This window comes from Petromyzon marinus, chromosome 38 (genome assembly GCF_048934315.1).
Source record: "Petromyzon marinus isolate PM22_M1 ecotype Great Lakes invasive population chromosome 38, UKy_Petmar_22M1.pri1.0, whole genome shotgun sequence".
Lineage (NCBI taxonomy): Eukaryota > Metazoa > Chordata > Hyperoartia > Petromyzontiformes > Petromyzontidae > Petromyzon > Petromyzon marinus.
The window spans coordinates 6,584,964-6,607,166 of NC_133704.1; the positions used below are offsets into that span (position 1 = coordinate 6,584,964).

The 22,203-nt window shown below is 46.7% G+C and overlaps 1 protein-coding gene across 2 annotated transcripts in view; it reads left to right on the top strand.

The window, feature by feature from the left end:
• Nucleotides 1-2,873: 2,873 nt before the first annotated feature.
• Nucleotides 2,874-22,203, top strand: part of LOC116950195 (breakpoint cluster region protein) — a 131,625-nt gene continuing 112,295 nt past the window's right edge. The window contains exon 1 of one of the 2 annotated variants that reach the window (XM_032967788.2): nt 2,874-4,610. In XM_032967788.2, the coding sequence (XP_032823679.2) occupies nt 3,539-4,610 (1,072 nt within the window). In that variant the 5' untranslated portion in view covers nt 2,874-3,538. Of the gene's footprint in view, nt 4,611-19,037; nt 19,862-22,203 lie in introns of those variants that run through there. The other variant, XM_032967790.2, reaches the window with a different exon arrangement.

A 22,203-nucleotide genomic window follows, 5' to 3' on the forward strand; every position in this document is an offset into this window, starting at 1 on the left:
CGAACAACACTGTACAACCTTAAATCACTACGGAGAGCTGCATCGGGGCCGTCCATAAATGTCAAGCGATTTTTGACGATTTTTGACCCCCCCCCCCCCCCCCTCGTCACACCGCGTCACAAAAAGTCAGACCCCCCCAAATATGACGTCACAAAGCTCTGCCCTCCCCCCGCCCAAAACCATATTTCCATTTTGAAAATAAACCATGCTTCAAATCGCTTTAAACTATTGTCATTGTAGTGCGTATTTATAACAGTGTTATAACAATTACATATTTAAAGTTGCGCATTTTTATGCGACGTCACATTTCTCACCCCCCCCCCCTCGTCACACATTGTCACAAATGTCTGACTCCCCCCCTAGGTGCGTGACGTCATTTATGAACGGCCCCATAGCGCAAAGACGAAAACTTCCATACAGTAATTTATCGGAATCAAGTGTAACAAAACTACTTCACAAGTCAGGTTTGCCATTGCTGAAGCAGTTCTAATTTCAACTCGTGGTTGTCAAGCAGTGAAATGCCATGTTCTTGTACAAAGGCAAAGCGTTGGCGCAATAGTTTCCACCTCGTGGTGTTCACCATGTGTGTGGTATTTAATAGTCCCTGGAGGGAATTACTGATTAATCTCGATGTGATTTCAAGTCACTCTCCCATGATGGGGAGACCAGCTGAAGTATACTCTCCATGCACCCAGAGTTTACATTTTTTTAAATTTCTGCCGGGCATGTCTATCTAGGTCTATGACCCGGAAAATTTCTACACACGGCACTACAATATTCAACATACCTCTCGTTATGGCTGTGGCTAATGGTTACACCTACAATCTCCAAGCGACCTGGAACATATTCGGAGAGAATTGTGTTTTCTCGTTTGCTTTGTGATGTGGATATACAGCGTGTACAGATGTTTTAGTGTATGCTCAGAATGTCGCAGTCGGCACTCCGGTAAACGTTTACCCAATTACAAAAATGTAGCCGGGCAAGTCCTTAACAGGATCAAACCAGAAACATAGTATTGTCATTGTTGAATCAGTGCGGTCCATTAAACACCATGACCCACATGGCATGCGAAATCCAGCAGTGGATTGAATGAGGGCTGTTGAGTAAATGTGCGTTCTGAAATACTGTAGTCATTTTACACATACATTGAATAGCATCGTAATTCTTAGCATCATCATTGTCATATTCATTGGGATGAACAATCATCATATCTAAGGTTGTTAAAATAGGTAACCACTCTTGAATGGAATTGACCAAAACAATGCAAGACCCTCATGAAACGTCGAGATTGACGTTAGAGTCGGATTATTGTTCATATTTAGCTGCATTCGTGTAGTCTACAGGACATTAATTACTTCAACAAAAGTTTAAACATTTCTGGCATGAAGATGTTCGTTTAAGCCTTTGGGTGGAAATTCCAATTCTACGTCACGTTCCGTGAACTTTTCGCGCACTCGGTTGCATCACCATTTAAACAACAAAGCTCTTGAAGCTGAATTAGCGTATTTCTTAAACAGATCTGGGTTTCAGGCATCAATAGTCATGATCTATCCGCTGTAGGATGAGGGCCTCGTCAAGCTGTCGCCATTTCTCATGATCTTGTGAATGCAACAATCCATACAGCTCCTGCACACGTGTCGAAAGAAGAACGTATTTCACGATTGTGTATGTCACCTGCAATGACGTGGAAAAGAAGCATGTACATTGCCAGAGAGAATGGAACCAAAGCACGAAAGGTGTGCAAATAAGCATTGGGATGTGCATGCTCAGACTCAAACCGAGATCACTGTCTATCCAAGGTTACCAATTATTAAAAAAAAACATGTTTTTGTTTAACTTAATTTTCCCAAAATAATACAATGCTGTGAGTTTTTCTCCGTGTTTGTGTCTGTCTCTCTCGTGTATTTGGGTCTCTATAACTGGTCAATGTTTGTGTCTCTCCCTCTATACCTCTGTTTGTGTCTGTGACACGGTGCCACTGTGTTGTCAATCTCTATGTGTCTCTCTCCATGCCTCTGTCCAGCTCAGTGTCTGTGACTTCACATCTGTCCGTGTCCCCTCTCCCCATGCCCCTCTGTCTCTCCCCAAGTCTCCGCGTCTCTCTTGTGTCGGGGTGTCAAGGACTCTCTTCCCGCCTGTGCAAGTTCCAATGTTCACAAAGTGCTCTAGCCACCTGTGGCCGAGGTGGGGGGGGAGGAAGGACCGACACACACACACAATTACCTCCGATCAGCAACGGTCGGCTAAAGAAGTTCAACGTACAACCAACAGCACTTAGCGGCCGTCAACCGGCGATCAATCAACCGCTGGATCAAAGTCCTCTCCAAGCCGTTGCCACCAAACATCGCGATCCTGCGCGGCAATGATCCACCTGGCACACGCACACACACGCACACGTGCGCGTACCGAGATTAATTTTTGAACGCACGCAGGCGCAGCGCAGCATTCAGGGGCCGTCCGTGAATGACGTCACGCACCTAGGGGCGGCGGGGGGGGTCAGACATTTGTGACGATATGTGACGAGAGGGTGGGGGGTGGGAGTTTGAGAAATGTGACGTCACATCAAAATGCGCAACTTTAAATATAGATTTGTTATAACAACACTAATTGTTATAACAACACTCCTACAACATTAGAGTGGCAGCGCCACTTTAAATACGCGCTACAATGACAATAGTTTAAAGCGATTTGAAGCATGTTTTATTTTTAAAATTTAAATATGCTTTTGGTGGTGGGGGGGGGAGGCAGAGCTTTGTGACGTCATATTTGAGGAGGGGGGGTTTGACTTTTTGTGACGTCGTGTGACGACGACGACGGGAGGGGTCAAAAATCGTCAAAAATCGCGTGACGTCATTTATGGACGGCCCCTAAAGTAGGTGGCGCGCCCGTTGCTACATTCCTACGGCTAAATTCCGAGGTGGTGGTAGTTGCTGGTGGTTGTTAAAGCGCCACCTGCGTGCGAGTTTGTAAGTCACCCCACCCACCCACCTCTCCATCACCCACCATTGACGTCAACTTCCCTTCGAGAATAAGCAGGAAGAAGAATAATAAGAAGCCAGAAGCACTCTTCACTCAAGCAGAAGAGCATCGCAGCGAATCTCTTTCGGAGCAGCAAACTTAAAAGACACACGCGCACGTGCGTGAGCTCATCAAACTAAGCACAACTTCTCGTTGCGTGTCTGTGTTTTTTTTTGTTTTTGTTTTATTTGTTATTACCGAACAACAGCAGAAACGGACGTTGTTTCTTTCATTGAGGTTGGTGGAGAGAAGGGGAGGGGGAGGTGACGGGGGGAGGGGAAGGTTGGAGGGACGTAACAAGGATCGTATTCCTGTCGTATCATTATCATCGACAACAACAACACTACTACTACACAATACCAAGAAGTCAGGGCTGTGGTTGACCAGGAAGCTCACGAAGTCACAGGCAACGCTGCACGCAGTTGGTGAGTGTGCGTGAGGTCTCTCTCAGGTGTGGCGGTGAGTAAAAGTTGCTAAGAAAACAAACAACCCCCCCCCCCAAAAAAAAAAATATATAACGATGCGGTGCTCGGATGCGGACGAATTCGAGTCGTCTTGGAAGGCGCAGTTCCCCGACCGTGACCCCCCACGGCTGGGGCTCAAGCCCGGTGATACCAATGACCTGGCGCGCAAGCTGGAAGCCACGTGCGCCACGGTCCGACGTTTGGAAGTGGAGCTCAAGCAGGAGCGCTTCGTGGCCATCTACCTGCAGACGTGTCTGGCGCGCGAGAGCAAGCAGTACGATTGTGGCCGATGGACGGGCTCCACGGGGTCTCTCGACGACCTCCGGGGTGACGATGACGGGCAAGCCGGGCACGCAGCCTCCTGGGGACGAGCGAGAAAGCGGGACGAGGCTGCGAATGTTGTAGAGGGGGAGCAGCCACCACCACCGCCACCACCGCCGTCGTCGCTTGGGCTATCCGACGTGGCGGCGGCGGCGGTGGTGAAGCCGAAGCAGCAAAGGCAAACGATCCTCTCCCGGCGCAAGATGATGAAGAACGTCAACTCCCAACGTCGCTCTTCTGACGAGGAAGACGAGAAGAATGACAGGAAGGAGGAGGATGATGATGATGACCACGACGAAGACGAGAAGAATGACAGGAAGGAGGAGGATGATGATGATCACGACGAAGTCGTTTCGGATGGCGCGGCCGAGGAGACGCCGGCACCGTCGAGGGAAAGTCTACTGGTCGATCCTCTGTCCCTCCGCTCCCACCACGGCAGCTCGGACTCCCTGGGCGCCAGCAGTGACAGCGAAGAAGACGTCGACTCCGCCAAAACATCCCCCGGGAAGGAGACGGCGACGAGGAAGAAGAAGCAGAAGCAGCAACAGCAGCAGGCAAAGGTCGAAAAGGAGAAGCTGGTCACCTGGACGGACACGAAGACCTCCGTGAAGTTGGAGGGGGGACATAAGTGCTACGCAGTTACCAAAGTGTTCGGCGACGCAGCGTCAACTCCGACCACAGCAGCTGGGTCTGTGGAGATGGATGGGGCAGCGTCCTCGAGGCCCGGGTTGTCGGTTTCCAACTACAAAGTTGGCCAGGTCGAAATTAAGATAACACGCGCAGAGGAGGACCCACACAACGACCTGGGTAAGCAATGCGTGCTCGAGGTCTGTGTGTGTGTGTGTGTTAACAAAAACAAGTTTAAAGACGCGGGTATTTGCACGCATTTTATCGTGCTGTTTGTTGCTGGCCGCTTGGTGGTTTTAAAAAAATATTTCAGATAACTTTTACAAAAAGACAACCAGAAAATTACTGTGAAACAAGTGCGAATCGCAATTTTTAGGGGTTTTTTTGGGGGGGGGGGTGGGGGGTCCGAATTTTTGTTTTTGCCTGGCTGGCCTATGGCCGGTTCATCTGGAATGCGTACAACTTGTCGTACGTCGAAATCTAAGCAGGCTTGGTCCTGCACAGATACGCACTCCAGCTGTAGTTTATTCTAGTCCACTGCGGTGTTCACCAGAAAAAAAACAGAGTTCAATTCCTAACCACGGGTGGCTAGGAGATGTTAACTACCTCGCCAGGTATGCAGGAGGACGTGGGTTCGATCCCGACCCTGACGCCTGCTGCTGCTGTATATTTGGAGTTTGCGTGTTCTCTTGCCCCACGGTCTCGTAGATTATTCTCCGGGTCCTCCGGTTTGTCCCTCCAGATTTAGAATCAACATGCTTTTAGAGCATATAGCTGATGTATAAAATTACATATGCTAAGCTACTTCTTTGAGCGATCATTTGTGGCCAGGTCGCTTTCAAATTAAAATAGTTATATTTCGTTAGACAATGGCGTTAACCATCAATAGCAAGTGATTTCTGAACCGGTCCTGACCTCCACCTTTTTTTATTCACCCAGTATGGTTAAACAATTACGGTACCGAGGATAACATGGGGAGGCCTTCATTCAGCAGTGGATGTATGTCCATCCCCGTGACCATATGTGCCTATGGACTGTTCAAGCGCAGCTTCCTCTTATATTCATGGTTGCATCATCTTATACACAAACTATGGCCAGTATGTAAGTAATTATTTCTTTAAATACACCTAAATTGTGTTGTAACTATATTGTATGACAGTATACAGGAAGGACATGGATATTTTCAATTCAGTGCAACTGATTATTCTCCGGGTCCTCCGGTTTGTCCTTCCAGATTTAGAATCAACATGCTTTTAGAGCATATGGCTGATGTATAAAATTACATATGCTAAGCTACTTCTTTGAGCAATCATTTGTGGCCAGGTCGCTTTCAAATTAAAATAGTTATATTTCGTTAGACAATGGCGTTAACCATCAATAGCAAGTGATATCTGAACCAGTCCTGACCTCCACCTTTTTTATTCACCTAGTATGGTTAAACAATTACGGTACCGAGAATAACATGGGGAGGCCTTCATTCAGCAGTGGATGTATGTCCCCATGGTCTGTAAGTCCATCCCCGTGGCCAAATGTGCCTATGGACTGCCTGTTCAAGCGCAGCTTCCTCCTATATTCATGGTTGCATCATCTTATGTACAAACTATGTTCAGTATGTAAGTAATTCTTTCTTTAAATACACCTAAATTGTGTTGTAACTATATTGTATGACAGTATACAGGAAGGACATGGATATTTTCAATTCAGTGCAACTGACCACTAAATCAGAATATTTACATTGGAGAAATCCGATGCGTTATGAAGCTATTTTCACAGATGGCCATGCCATCCCATGTGCATTATGAACGTTACACCTTCCTTTTTGTTTTAAATAGGATGGTATGAAGTAATGGGGTGGAGCGCTGGCTACGTGCTAAGTGCACTGCGCTAGAAACCCGGAGACCTGAGTTCGACTCCTAACGATGCCTAACTTAAAACGTCTAGTCATATCTGTGTACTAGTCCTTCACATACCAGCACTCACTAGCATGGTGAAGTGTGGTCAAACAACTCCCTCCATCAAAAGGCATGGGTAGCCCTTCATCCAGCAGTGGACTGACAAAGGGTTGTGCATCGTTACGCATCATTTAAATTATTAACAAATGTAACTACAGTACTGTACACACGATTACCGTGCTGTTTGCACAGGGAAGCCGATGGAACGAATATTGTGCGGTAATTTCTTGTATGTTTTACCGAAACTAAAACTAAAACAGCCGTTTAATATATATTTTTTTAGCGCTTGCCATGTTTTCAAATAACCGCGTGATAAAAGTGCGGAAATACAATGATGATTTAAATACAACAAAAAAACAGTTCCAAGGCGTGGAAATTGTCATGACGCTCAACGCCTATCTCCTTACCACTAAAATCTGCAAGAAACGGCAGCAAGTAGTTGCGTGAAAAATGCTGTGGGTATCTTTTGCCCTTCGGGGAGAGCTATTATGTACGAGCAGGTCGTTGCAGAGTAGAATTTAGGTGAACCCAAGGGCGTTGGCATTTCCAAGAGTCTTTGACGTCAGGAGACTTCGGGACAGCGGTGATTGTTAATGGTTTGAGACGGCAAGACTGCCACCAAATTGCTGTACCGTGTCATTTCAGGTGAATTCCTCCGGTTAAATAAGTATGGGTAGGGCGGGATTGCGGAGGTGACACGCTCAAATTGTGTAGGTGTATTGGTGGTCACGTGTAGCGCACTCACACTTTCCAGAGCGCCTGCCAGCATATTTTGCTTTGGACGGACGCGTTTTACACTTTAGTCTTTGTACATGAATCGCCACCCTAGATGATGTCAGGATTTTATTTTGATTCACGGTGGTGATGATGTTGTTGGACGAATATCGCGGATCCTAATTATCCACCGCGACATCGTCCCGTAATTTACTCCGTTGCCGTTGATCCCGGAGGAACAAAAAAAAATTACGGATAATTCGAAGAATCGGACCGCGGATAACTGGAGTTTTTGCGGACCCAACAGCTCCCTCGGATAATAGGACTTGTGGGCAGTGGCGTCTCTGGGGGGTTGCGAGGGGGTGACACAATTCGAGGTGGTGACACCAAAATGACTACAATTTCTGTGCAGTGTTTCAGCAGAATTTTTTTTTCATAAAAAAAATATATCCCTGTAGTTAGTTATAACTAAATTTGTTTTCGTAAGCCCAGCTTACATGTAACCGTATAAATATATACCTACAAGGCTAAAACTCTATGCTAATGTCCTTTTTGAACCTTCTAATGGTGCTCCGGTCAGAGGCGTCATTACCCAACTCCGGTGACCTTTCGAGTCACGTGGTTTCGTCTGCACGCTCTGCTGTTTTCGTTGCTGCGCGTGTTTTAAAAGTCGCCGATTTTGTGGAATTTTCTGGTGTTTTAGCTACAATATTTTGGTAATTAGCATTTGTGAACCTGTATCAATAACTTTTTTGAGAACGAAGTAGTAATTAAAGGGAATATTGTAATTTAAAGGTGTAATTTAAATTTTGGTAGTTGTCTATGTCGCTACTATTGCCATTACATTCAGTGATATACGGTACGGGCGGAGGTCCATGATGGGGGGGGGGGGGTGACACCAACCCTAGTGACGCCACTGCTTGTGGGTAATATGGCAACATATCTCCTTAGAATTGGAACTGTGATAAGTCTAATCTAAATGAATAGTGCACAACGCTTAAAACAAGTGAGGATATTAATTTCCATTGTGTGTACGCATCCCTTTCTGTGGTTAACGTGCCGTTGATAAATTGTTTTCCAGTGTATATTTCTCGGCGGGTTGTTTTTGTAGCCGTCATATTAATAAAATATATTCTTATTTCGAAATCTTGTAATACTGTACAGCACTCCACTGCAGTGCATCCAAACTATTCTGAACTTGGGGGTGACTGAACCTTAAAAAAATGAGATATACGGATATGTGTGGACCACCGTACCACCAATACATTTTTTCTGAATTAAACTTACTCTAAAAGCGCCATAAAATTTTAACTAAGAAGCCAGCGGAACGATTTCACTTGCTCTCTTTATAGACATTAATCAGATGGCTGATGCTGCTAGTTCTGCAGTAAAAATGCATTTGCTGTTTTTCGTGACTTAAAAATAAATAAATCGTTCTGTAGTATTATCTGCAATAGTTTGGCAAACCACTTCCCACGGCCTTACTGAATAAAGGTTAGGAACCACTGGGGTACTGTACCAAAGTAGGCGCTGTATGGTCTGGGTTGTTAGCCATATTTTCAGACACCCAAGAAGTTCCTCTACATTTGTCCCAAGGATAAGAAGCGATAACGATTTAAGGATCCGCTTTTATGGGGCGCTTCAATGTCCCGGCAACTCAATGCACACATTATAAGGTCGGACTCATTACACACAAAGTGCTTTCCACAAATGAACCACAACACCTTTTGCTGATCTCGTCAAGGAATACAAACCATCATGCGAACTCCCGTCATCCTCGCAGCAGCGGCTTATCGGCTAGCCACGGAACAAAGACGGTCACTGCATCGCGCGCTTTCAAGATGCGCTTCTGCGGCCGTCTGGAACGCTCTTCCATCCGATATTAGCAAGCCGCTGAAGCTATGCACTTTGAAATATAGATTGTAAACTCATTTATTTAGAACCGCTTTTTGCGGTTTAGTTTGTCGTTCTTTCCCGTGCACTTCAGATTAGCACGGTTGGCTACATATGGAGTGAATGAAGTTCAACTTGCGTACATCACACCTCCATCCCAACGATTACAATGCCTTACTGTAGTCTAGCCAAGGGCCCCCCCCCCCCACCGTTGCACCTCTCTCTGTGCAGCACAAAATAAATGCAGAGCCGGCTTCGTGAGTGGTCCCTGCCAAAAGGATGTGGCTTTCCACCACCGGCTCATACAGCAATGGATTGGCTAATGGGCTGTAACATTTGTAGGTTATTTTCTACGGCTGTAATGTTCCGAAAAAAGTTTCTGTGGGCCTTAGGCATGAGCCGTAAGAATGAAAAAAGGAGCAGGAAGACACCTTGACTTGACTTTGCGTGAAAACATTCACGGAAGGGCCGTCCTGACCATCTTGCTCAGCCAAGTTCAGCACCCAGTCAACGCGGGTTCACTCCGAGTATGCGGATTATTTTGCATGAAATCCCGTGCAGCATTGTGTGGGTTGGAGCCGGTCAGCCAGTCACTGCTAAAGCTGCTGTTTATCGTTTGGCCAACATCAAAGCTATTGAGTATCCAGGCGGTGTAACAACACTGGTGCCGAATTTCATCATTTTCTTTAAATGTGTTACCCCCCACCACCACCACAGATGCCCTTTCTGTTGCTTAATTAGACCTATTCTGACCCAATATACATTTCATAACTTGCATTTACGTTATGTATATAAATGATCAAAACCATGCATTGTAGCTGTGTATGCCAAGTGACACATTTGCATGCACACCCAGACGTAATATTAATCGTTTCCTTTACCCAGGAGAGCATCACTGAGGCTCAAGATTTTCTCAGAAGGATCCTGCATTTGAGATGTTTGGCCAGACAATGGTACCTTTTAGGATTGTTATGGGTTCGTGTTAATACCTGCAACTCAGGCCAACGAAGGCACCTTTACAAATATTAAGGCTCGCAGAGCCGGGCAAAGGGACAATTTAGAGTCTCAGTGTTCATTGTTATTTGCTGATGCTCCTAGAGCTAGACTGAGGCACCTTTAGGATTATTAGGGCTCGTTATTAATGCCGTGGCATCATAGCTATCTTAAATCACCTGCGCAACTTACAGCCCCTTTGTTAATCCACTGCTGGATGAAGGGGCTTGTTTGACCTTACTTCACCATGCTCATCAGCGCGTATTGGTGAAAGGAGAGGGGTGCTCCCAGGAACCTGTTCAGATAATATCTGTCAATGATATTAGCCATGGGTGCGAATCAATCTCGGGTCACAGGGCTCGTACTGCAAGTGCTCTAGAACAATCTTAACGAAGTGTCAGCCCTTGCCTGTTTGGAGTGCTTTATCCGTGTAAGTTAAACACTTGCTCAGGGACCTTTGACCCCCTTGTTGCACAGATAACACTACTGAACCGCGAGAAATGAGGAAATGTGTCATGAAATTTTCCGCGAGTGGAATATGCACAAACAATTGTTCGGTCTAAAAAAAATTGCACACCAACATGCTCGGAATTTTATTTTTTACACCAGTTTGATATTGAGCGTACTTTGACACCCAAATATGTAATTACTTAAGATGGTCATAACAGTAATCTACATCCGTTTGCCTCCTGATGCTGTTGCCGCTCTTGGGGGTTGTCTGAACATACTTCACCACGCTGGTCAGTGTGGAGGGGGTGGGGGAGTTGTGGGGGTCCCAGGATAGGTTCAGACTAGGGCTGAACGATGAATCGATTTCAAATCGAAACCGCAATTTGAAACAATGCGATTAGTAAATCGCAAAAGCTGCGATTTTAAAAGTCTTATTACTTTCTTGCTGGGATTGTTTTATTATTTATTATTATAACTTTATTTATTTAACTTAACAATTGTTCTATGTTTTATTCTCTTTCAATTAAAACGTGTTAATAAGTACATGTTGGAAGCGATTAATATATATTTAAGTTCTCATCCTTGCATTGGAATATATAGAGCAGTTCATATGTTGATGGTATCACGTGGTAATGCTCCAGAGTGAATATTGAACTCGAAGCTTGACTTTTAAAAAAATGTAATCGCAAATAAAATCGCAATATCTGTCAGAAAAAAAACGCAATTAGATATTTTCCCCAAATCGTTCAGCCCAAGTTCAGACAGAACTCGCTCCAGTGGTGTTACCCATGGCTGGGATTCGAAGCTTAGGCCGTCAAGTCCATAGCGTAGTGCGCTCACCACGATACCACCGCTCCACCCCAAAATATATCTACCGAGCTGTTTACGCGATGGCAAGATTGACGATGCAGGTTTATGTTCTGAATAATACAATTCGGTGTACGTAATAATGCTGTGGGGGAGTGGTGGCACAACGGTTAGCGCACTGTATTTATGAACCCGGCAACCCGCCCACTGTGTTCACATCAGAATCCATTCGTATCTGAACCAGTCCTTGACCCCCACCATCCGTCGTGAACCTGGACTGACCAGCGTGGTGAAGTATGGTCAAACAAACTCCCATGACAAAAAATACCCCGTAAAAAATAATACTCTTCAATGATCGTGCTGAAAAAGTGTGAATGAGTCTCATTTACAGGCATGTGCGACTGCATTCTGACCTGAACACATCACCCGCAATGCGCCCCCATCCCGTGACATCTCGGCAGCTAAGCAAGGCTGAACCTGGGATAGTCCTTGGATAGGAGACCACCATGCAAACGCAGGTTGTTATAGGCAGCAGCGGGGAGTTCGGAACTATCCATTGTTGTAATGCACTTCTGCGCTGTCTGCGTCTGTACCTACATGGTATAGGGTGGCCCTCATCCAGCAGTGGGTTAACAAAGACGTGTATATGGCTGTACTGTATACTGGCGCAGAGAGTGCCGGGGCTTCGAGGGAAGTCAGTCGGTTGACAATTGCAACATACTGCCGCTGTTCTTAAGTCTTGGTCTGTGTCCAATGTATGCGTTTGAACTTGTCAATGTAAAAACTCGAACTTCGAGTTTCTTTGTTTATCGCTTTGGCGGAGTTTCATGTGAAGCAACAGCCAGTGCTGTGCGGGGGAGAACGCAAAAGCCCTGGCAATGTGGCGTTACATTTCTATCACCTTTGCTTTTACGATTTCACAGATTTTAGGCACCTGAGGTCTTTGTTGGGCGTTCCTCGTCTCTCAGTTATTATTCTTGTAGTTGCCTTGAATCGCAAGCGCGAGATAGAAGACACAATGATAGCCACGTTCGGAATCCCCGTTGCATCGCAGCGGCTTAAATTATTACCATCAAGCTCTTTCCACTGTTGGATGAAGCCCTCCCCAAGCTGCTGCCACTTCCTAAAAATGTTGCCACAATATATTTTTTATCGCCAGTGGCTGTTTTCTTCAAAGTTCACACTGGCCGTGGAAATGATTGTGTCCCACGTGTTATGTAATGCCTGCTCACACGCCGACTGCCCCTGCTGCAGTGTCCTTCTTGTGATTTCCAAGCTGCGTGTGGTGATCGTGCAAACCGCAGTGTTTGGAGCGGGCTGGACAAAATGCAGAGAGAGACACATGGACGCGATCAATCGTTTTCCCGTTTCGTATCGAGACCGAGGCTCCCACAAGGCCATGCAGGAGGACGTGTGTGGCACAGTTTGGTGCCAGCTATTGCAGAGTGTGGATGTGTCACTACAGTTCTCTGCGGTGAGGGAAATGTATTTTAAAAAAAAAACAACGGCGGCGGCTACACCCCTACAAATACAATGAACGCTTTGAATCGCTTGCAGCCGTCTCAGGACCCGGGAAAGGGTTAAAGTGATGTGCATCAAGAGCCTTTCGTCAAACATGAGACAGGATGGGGGGTGGTGAGGGTGTGAGCGCTAGAGCAGAGTGCACAATCGGCAAAAGCAATGCGAATCGCGTCATTACTCATTCTGTTCAGCATTTGACGTTTGTTTAAAGTTTGCCTAACTGTGCAGGATAAATAAGCAGACGATACGTCTCCTTTACATATCCAACTGTCCATGTGAAAAAAGAAAAGTATTTTTTTTTTACACAAACCGTCAGTCGGCGTACCACTCGGCCTTCTGGCAGTGTGCATCACTTCAGCAGAATTGTTTCAAGACGGGCAAAATGCTGGACCGGTTTCGACATTGCGCTGTCTCATCAGCAGCCAGGGGCTTGCTTGAATCAATGCTGGTGAAGTGCCGATCTCGCGGGCAAAGGACGCGCTCCCTTTACCCGATGGTGTCCCAGTTTCGACGCAAAATTACATACAAGAAGACGGGTATCACGTATTATTTTAAATATATCTGCGTGACTTTACCGAAAGACCCAAAGAGTGTGAATTACTGCAGCCACGAAAGCTTTAAGTCGAGACGGGTATTCTCGGAACGACGGGCCATGGGGTGTCACAAGTACAGCACTGTATTTTGAGAAACCCTTAATCTATATAATACTTTCGCTTAGGTTGGCACGGTTGTGTTTTCGGATTGTACCGTGTTATTGTATGCCGTGATGTGTCATGTTTCGCCCCACCTCGCTGGGAGCTTGTTTTGGAACTGAGGTCCGAACGTTGGACATCGTTCCGAAGAACGCTTGCCTCCTTCCTCAATGCTTGACATTCTCTCACGCTGTCACTAATCCTGTTCACTAAGCAGCCCCCCTCCCCCTTCCTTCACCTCATTCAGTTCAATCTAGATTTGAAGCTTTCGTGACTGCAGGAATCCATAACCTCTGGTTCTTCCTGTAAAGTCACGTAGTAGGTATATTTGTATTTTTTTATAGCTACGCGACTGTACCGAAAGAACCAGAAAGTACTAATTCCGTTTCTCTCTCAGAGCCTCACCTCCTATCCATTCACTTCCCTCCCCTCACCCCACCGCTCCTTCCCATCCCTCCCCGTAATCCCGAAGTGCCCCTCTGTTGATGTCGTCGCTCAATCTTCAATCCTTTGTTGCATGCCGTTGTCAGCTACATCATTCTACTGTCATCGTTTTTTGTTAAGCTATGCCAAGCGCCTTGAGTGAAGGTGCTCTTTATAAATATTAATTAGATGATGGGAATACGTTGACTTTTTAATTCGCTGTTAGAAATGCGAATTTTCACATGTGACTGAGGTTACACGCATACAGTACGGTGTACCATTTTTGCGAAGTTTTCTATTTAAATGTGCGGCCGGCTTTATGCCACGGAACTTTTGCCGCACGTAAAAAAAACACACACACACATTTTACGAAAAAAAAAATTCCTTGCGGTAACAAAAGATTAAAAACCAAAGACCTCGGGGAACTTTTGGCCGAGTGCAAAGTACCAGGTAGTTGTGTAACAATGCGTCGGTTAATCGAATATTGGATTTATTTAAGGTGTGATGATCTCTTCCTTGCCTGGGATGCAGGATGGTTGGGGCTTCTGTCCCGATCCTGGCGCTTGTATATTTGGAGTTTGCGTGGATTTTTTTCCTCCGGGTCCTCCGTTTTTTTCCCCTTCCATATTTAGAAACACGCATTGAGATTATGTGGATTAATTCGCTGCTCTAAATGTCCAAATGATAAGCCACTTTGTTGACCGATCATTTTGTGGTCAGGTCATTTCTGAAATATAAGTTAATATCTCAGTGGGCTTTGCCTGGTGGGATGGGAATGGTTTTGTTGTATTAGTATGTGTTTCGGTGATTGGTTTACCTTTCTTTTACTTTGCACTACTATCATGTGTTTTGTATTGTGTTTGTTGTTGTAACGTTCTTACCTGCCCCTGGTGGACAGCTGTGAAAAAGAGCTTTACAGCTCATCGGATTCCTCCAGTATAAATACTGATTCTGATTGTTGAGGCTTGCGCAGTGTCGCAGTTTTAGGCCAAAGTTGTTGTCATTAATCCTCCCACCACCCAACAAGATCGCCACGTTTACAAATATATAAATATTGTTATTATGTATACGTGCCGGTGTGGATCTTCTCTCTGAGCTTACGACCAGATGAAGCTCAAAGCATTTTGAGTGTCGATGTTAAATTCAGTCTTGAGGCGTCTAAAGCCAGCAGCGGCGGTGCGAAGGATGAGCTTTGCTGGTCGGAGTTTCATCACTATGTCGGCGTGTATAAAAATAAGACGTGCGTATAAGTGACCATCTGGTCGGGTGGTTGAGGGGGTGAACGACAATAAACTTTACGGGAAAAAAATAATAATAGGTTTTTACCCTTACTGGCAATAAAACAGGTTAAATTTCGATTTAAAGCTTTCGTGACTGCAGGGATTCATCTTCTTGGTTCTTTCGGTAAAGTCACGTAGAAGGGAAATAATAAAATAATAAAAACAATATTATTCTACTTTGTGTTTGAACATCTTGACACCTGTTTTTATTTTTCTCCTCCTTGGTTCTTTCTGTAAAGTCACGTAGAAGGGAAGTAATAAAATAATAATATTTTTTATTATTTTATTATTTCCCTTCTACGTGTTTGAACATCTTAACACCTGTTTTTATTTTTCTCCTCCTTGGTTCTTTCGGTAAAGTCACGTAGAAGGGAAATAATAAAATAATGAAAATATTATTATTTGAAAATATTATTATTTTATTATTTCCCTTCTACGTGACTTTACAGAAAGAACCAAGGAGGAGAAAAATAAAAACAGGTGTCAAGATGTTCAAGCACAAAGTGGAAACCTTTTACGAGGAATCGTGTCTGCATTAACCGCACTGCTTGTGGTGAACATACAAATCAAGCATCACGTAGGCTGTCGGGTGGTGGAGGGTTGCGACACATTTATATAAAAAAACGCGATCTAACCCAAAAACCTTTATTATGTACAAACAAGCATGTTTGATTCCTTGCAAAAGGTTTATATTTTAGTGTTTGAACATCTTACAATTTGTTTTATTGCCAGAAATGGTAAAACCTACTCTTAGATTTTTTTTCACACATTGATTCTGGCAAAAAGGGGTCCCATTCTGTTGACAATTTTGTGGTAAAACTGTCACGACGCCGTGGATATTTTTTTTTAAAATCCCTTCGCTCTGCACGCCCTCGTGTGGCGCCAAGTGGTGATGATGTAAGTGACGTGGTAGATGTTCCGATAGCATTTGGTATTTACGTGCTTTATTTTATATTTGTAACAATACCGCAGCGCTGTTTACACACCTGTCAACCACTTATTATCAGTGCCCTGGCTTATTACAGACCAATTCAGACCTTTATTGGTCACCCCGTGCCCCTTGTAAATCTCAATGTTCATCCTACAAAGAGTCCCATTACAAGAGAGAAACACAAACAAATAGACAAAAATTATGGGGGTTTTTTCCCCCCGTATTGAAACGGCTGTACACCGTATGGACCTGAACTTAATTTCCCTGTTTAAAAAATATTGCTAAACCGTATGGGTTGACGGGTATGTGTTTATTCTCACAACGTATGCAGTATTTGTTATTTTATTTTTTAAAAAGCCGAATGAATACAGGACAATACATGAACATTGAAGAAAGGCACGGTTAATAATATAAGAGCGATGTTAATTATTTAGTCTCAAGACTCGTTCGTGAGGTTCCTGCTACAGTGTATGTGCTGTACGTTGAACTACTTTCAAAACCGTACGTAGCCAACTGTGCCAATCGGAGGTCCGGGTGAATCAAAAGTACGAGATGTTTTGGCATTTATTACGATTGAGTTATCAGCATTTGGGGACTAAACCGGAGTAGCCGCAGAAAATGCACTCATAGTAGAGGGTACTAACACTCACATGTCCGCACAGACAGAGTTAACAGTCTGTTGTGTTGACCTCTTGTGATCACCTTGTAGTCCCAGCGTACAACAACTCACGGTCTCTTACCTGAATACTAACCGGGTTCAACCCATGGAAAGCATCCAAAATCCGACAAGATTTGGCGAACATTCAGGGTAATTTGGTGAAAGGATACCATATACTGTCCATACGAACGCATGTCTGTATGTTTTTAGAAACTCACGGATGTATTTAAGGTGGCTGCTGACAGAGAGAGATGCAGACACCAGTTCAGCTGACGGGGCTTTAAATCCATCCGCAAGTCAATTCTTTTATTTAATGCTACGTAAACAAATCCATTAAGATGCATAATCACGTTAGTAAAGGTGACACGGCTGAAGTCAACGGTGAACGTGTGTCCATTACAAAATAGCATTTGCAATCCACGCTTTTCCCATTTCACATTTCATTTGCCCTCAACCAAATTACCATAAACGCCCCCGCCTCCACCCGATCTCATTGGATTTTGCAAGTTAACCAGGGTTTGAGCCTGGTTACTACTTGTATGGGTGACCAATAGGGTTTGCCAGGAGTTGTAGGAGTGAGGGGCTGCGGGGGTGGGACAGGAGATGGGCCGTGCTGAATGTCACCCCCCTCGTACGCGCGGTGGATTTTACTGTGGGTTCTCTGCTTTCTTTCCACCAAACTCTCACGAGCGGAATTGGCCAATCGTTCCGATGGAGCAGCAGCACACGTGAAAAACAGTGACGTTTTTTGTTCCTTTATATTTTCTATTATGGATAACATTTCGTAGCAAAAGCCGACTTGTTAAACTGATGAAGATTGTACATGGCGTGCAGAGAAATCTGCTGGCGATTTTAAACGTAATTATTCATCGGTGTGATTGTCAAGAGAAGCCAGTGGGCCTCGGCGAGGACGACTTCTGAGTGAACGCGTCTTGAGAAGACGTCCAACGTGGAGGTGTAGCGACGATATAAGTTTGTGTCCATGACCTAGATGATGGTTATTTGCATCACGGGATTGTGAGAGGTGGCAAGGGCTTGAGGAGGCCTTCATCCGGCGGCGTTTAGATCTCGACCGATGGCGATTTATGATCGTCAGACACATCGAGACGCTCTAAGTTTAGTTCGTCTTTCCTTGCGGGGCCACTTTACGCGCTCTGCCTCGCCACTCCATCTCACACTTTCTCCCTCAGGCCTGGCACAAAAGCGGAACTCTTGAGCGCGTCGATTCAGGGGTCCAGCCTCACAGCTGCGGCAGTTGCCTGCAAATCGCTGACTGAATTAGCATGAGAATCCGTCCCAGTGAATTGATTGCAGCCGGGGTGCCGCACCGCACGTGCTTGGGATGCGGCGTATGGTGCACAGAGGAGTTGTGAGCAGACACACAAAGACAAAGATTCACCCGTATGGCCTTCGCAGACTGTCGGGGTGAGCACTGTCAGCGAGCACCTATGAAGGCCAGCGCGGCGCACCAGGGGGTGTTTGGCAAGCACCACGCCTGGCCGCCTTTGTATCCCTCGTGGCGATGTTGACACAGCACACCAGGTACTCATTTGAGGCTGAGTCAACCTAGGTGAGGTCCAGGACCGGTTCAGATGATCGTCACTGGTGTTCGAGTCCGTGAGTGGGAATCGAACTCAGGCCGCCGGGTGCATAGTACGGAGCGTGCTAACCGCTACATTACCGCTCGCTCACCCCCCACCGATACGCACACAGACGCACAAGGACAAAGACCCCCCCCCCCCATAGCCGTAGAGGCTATTGGGATAAGTGCTGTTAGTGAGCACCTATTAAAGACCCCCCCCACTCTCCCCTCCCCCCCGATAGCTGTGCAGGCTGTTGGGGCAAGTGCTGTTAGTGAGCACCTATGAAGGTCGACACGTCACAACAAAGGGCAGATGGTGAGTGGTCATCACCACGTCCGGCCGTCTTTGCCTCCCCATTGTAAACGTTTTCACAATGCACCAGGGTACTCATTTAAGGACCTGATTTGACTTAAATAATGCCCAGAACCGGTCCGGAGTTATTCATCACTGATGCTGGCGATAATCGGGAATCCGGCTTCATCGCGCGGTGGAGCTAACCGCTGCACCACTGCTCCCCGCACACACACACGTACACACGTATACACACACGGGAGCGAAGGGGTAGGGGGGGGGATGGAGGTGGTGGGAATATGATGATGGAGGGGGTGGCGGGGTGGGTGGTGGAGAGGCAGGAGGGGTGGGATGGGGGCACACGGGGTTGTGGGGAGGGGGGGGGGGGCTTTAGGGGGTGGTGTAGCAGCAGCAGCAGCAGCAGCCACACAAGGCAACGTCAACCAAGCGAGACAGCCATTGTATTAGCAACGTCTGCTACTGCTAATTTCTTGCTACTGCTCGTGGTGGTGGTTGTTGTTGGCGGTGGCGGCGGCGGTGGTGGTGGTGGATATCCCCGAGCATACTTATTCCCCGTCGGCACACCGCTGTGAGACCGGCCTCGAATCATCGCTGCCCTCCGCTCGTCGTGCGTCCGCGCGTGCAGTGCGCAAACGCCGCTCGTTTACAAATACCGCTTCTGCCCGTCTCGCTCATTGGCGGCGATGCCTCACAGCTGCCGTGGCTTTGCTTCATTGTAGCTCGGGCCGTTGTTACTCTGACGACCGGCGCTGCATTTGCCGAGATCGGCAGTTCCCCTGGGAATTGAGCTCTCTCTCGCTTCACTCTCTCTCACTCTCATCATATATATTCTGCAAATCTCTCTCTCTCTCTTTCGCTGTCAGTTACGTTTCGTTCCAAATAATATCGGACCGGGCAAAACCGGGGCTGGCGCTGGACAGCGGTGACAGCGGACCCAAGCCGGAACCCGAGCCAGGGAAGGGCGCAATCAAAGGTCGTGCTCTCAAATGCTCGGAGGTTTCATCCGGAGGTTTTTCGTCCTGCACCCCGTGGTGCCCGGCGGGGGGGCCCTGTGAGTGAGGAGAGCCGGCTGCTCGTGCTGCTGCGGTGGCGGTGGTGACGGCAGAGAGCGAGGTGTGAACCGGGTCCATGCAACGGAGGGAGCCGTGATCAGCTGGGGAAATGGAGCAGCTGACCAGCGGACATCCCGCACGCCTCTCCTGGATTGACACGCTCTTCCTCAGTACGTACGCTCGCCACCGCCGGCAAGAACGGTGTTCTTCTCTCGCTCGCTCGCTCTCTCTTTCTTTCTCTCTCTCTCTCTCCGTGTGCCTTGTCATCGTCGTTATTAGCAGCGGCAGCTGTGGTCAATCCGTCGCTGGATAAAGGCCTCCCCAAGCTGCCGCCACCTCTCGTGAGGCTACGATGAATTAATGTACCTAGTACCCGCACACGAACTGATCCCATTGCTCTATCACCTCAGCGGACGTCCTCTTGCATGCAGTTTTATTCCTTGGCTGCCACTCCAGTATCATGCTTGACTGGTGGCGTGTTCTGCTCGAGCCCAATCACTTTTCTTAGCCGTTTGATAGTTACCTGGGTATGCTCTCTAAATCATGTGCTCCTGTCTAATATAGGAGGGCTGTCGCACGCTTTTCACGTCTCTCGTAATGCTTAATTTATCACCGAATAATTTCCGGGTCGCCGGTAGAGACGTGAGTAGGTGGCACGTACAGTGGATGTGGTGTGCCGCGGTGCAGAAATATATTTTCTTATCGGTTGCCAGCCAAGGCACAGATCTCGCTGAAATGAAGCTCCACATGTACGGCATTGTGTTCTGTTCATCATCACAAGGTGGGGTTCCCACCACTCGGCGGGGAGATTCTACACAGTATTAGCAAGCCTCGGCATATGTATGCGGTGATGTGTAACGCTTTTAAGGTGTAACATTTTATTGATTAAAAATATTAAATGATATCTCGTCCTGTAGGTTCAGCGACGATTGAAAAGAAATCGACATTTTCGGGATGCTTTACAGATTGATGGATGTGGTAGTATATGGGAAGCAATGGGCAGACATTTCACAACCTTTTTAAAAACAAAAATACTGAGTAAAATTATTGAGAATAATGATAAGTTACAGGCCCTTGTTAATCAACTGCTGGACGAAGGGCTCCTGGTGCCGTTTTGGAGGTGGGGGTTGTTTGGCTGTGCGTCTCCACGCTGGTTTCCGCGGGTTGGTCCATGAGGACTGCCCAGGACAAATTGGATATCGCTCGCCGCTGACGTTAGCCCTGGCTGGGAATCGAACCCAGGTTCGGAGCGCAGTGGAATAACCGGTGTGCCACTGCCCCCCCCCCCATCCACCCAAATATAAACAATATTACTAATAAATAATCATCCAAATACGCATTAAAAAATGACCAGCGGTTTATGTGCCAAGTGTAACCGGACGAGTCAAATGCCTCGATTAGCACGGCTGGGCTACGTGTGGTGCGAAAGTTAAACGTAGGTACGTACATTAATGGCTCTTGTTCGTTTTGTACGTCGAAGCGGTAACAGGGTTATGTAATACAGCAAGGCCACGTTACCGATATCAACACTCGACTGAGTGTGGGGAACAGTGAGGAGGAGGAGGGCGGCCGTTGGGCATTCTGGACATTCGATGCTCCGGTTTCAGGAACATCCTTCCTTTGTGTCGTTCCCGAATAGCAAAGCTAAAAAAAAAAACCTGTTGCACTTAAAATGCAGAACGATTTATTCTCCCGGTGTATTTGCAGGCTTTTTACCAAAAGCAAAAAGATTTAAATGACCAGAAATTAATCTAATTTCAGTTGTGTTACGTAAAGGTGCAGGCCCTGCAATCGCTTGGTCATGGCATTGCTGAGAGAAGGGCCTCCACGAGGTGGGAGCTTCTCTAAAGGGTTTTTGGCTTTCTGTTCCACGCTGGCCAGACGTCCGCGAAGGGGTGGAAGCACTCTGCGACTGGACTCCTCGTCCGTGTACCCATAATAATAGCATCACGTCGCCCCAGTACTCCGCTCACCTCCACTGGCTCCCACTCTAACCACCGGATCAGTTTCGAGGTCATCCTCCACGGGCTCGCCGCTCCAACCTCTCCCCTCTGATTTCGCGTCCACTGCCCTCCCGTCAAGCCGAGGAATTATTTTTTGTCGAAGCTCTCAGTCAACCGCTCGCTCAACCGCTTTCTCCGAAGTGCGCTTCGATTCAAATGACCCCCAGCTGTTTCTCCTCAATCGTTCATTGGTAAACCCGGCGTGCATGGGGCGGTGCTCTGGCACTCGCCCCATGGATTTAACGGCTCTCTGGTCGGCTGACCCAGCGATCGTTGTTTAGAATGTCGAGTAGAGACGTTGTCGGCTTGGCAGGCTCGTGTGTGGTCATGTGTTTGTGTGGCGTGCTGCTATACTTTGATGCCGTCGCAAATCACCTTGTTTGTAATCTTCTCATCGCCATCACCATCTCACCACCGTGGCAGTGGTGAGATGGTATCTTTCTCGCCTGGTATGCAAGTGAGGGGTTCAATCCTAACCCTGACGCCTGTGTATTTTGAGTTTGCGTGTT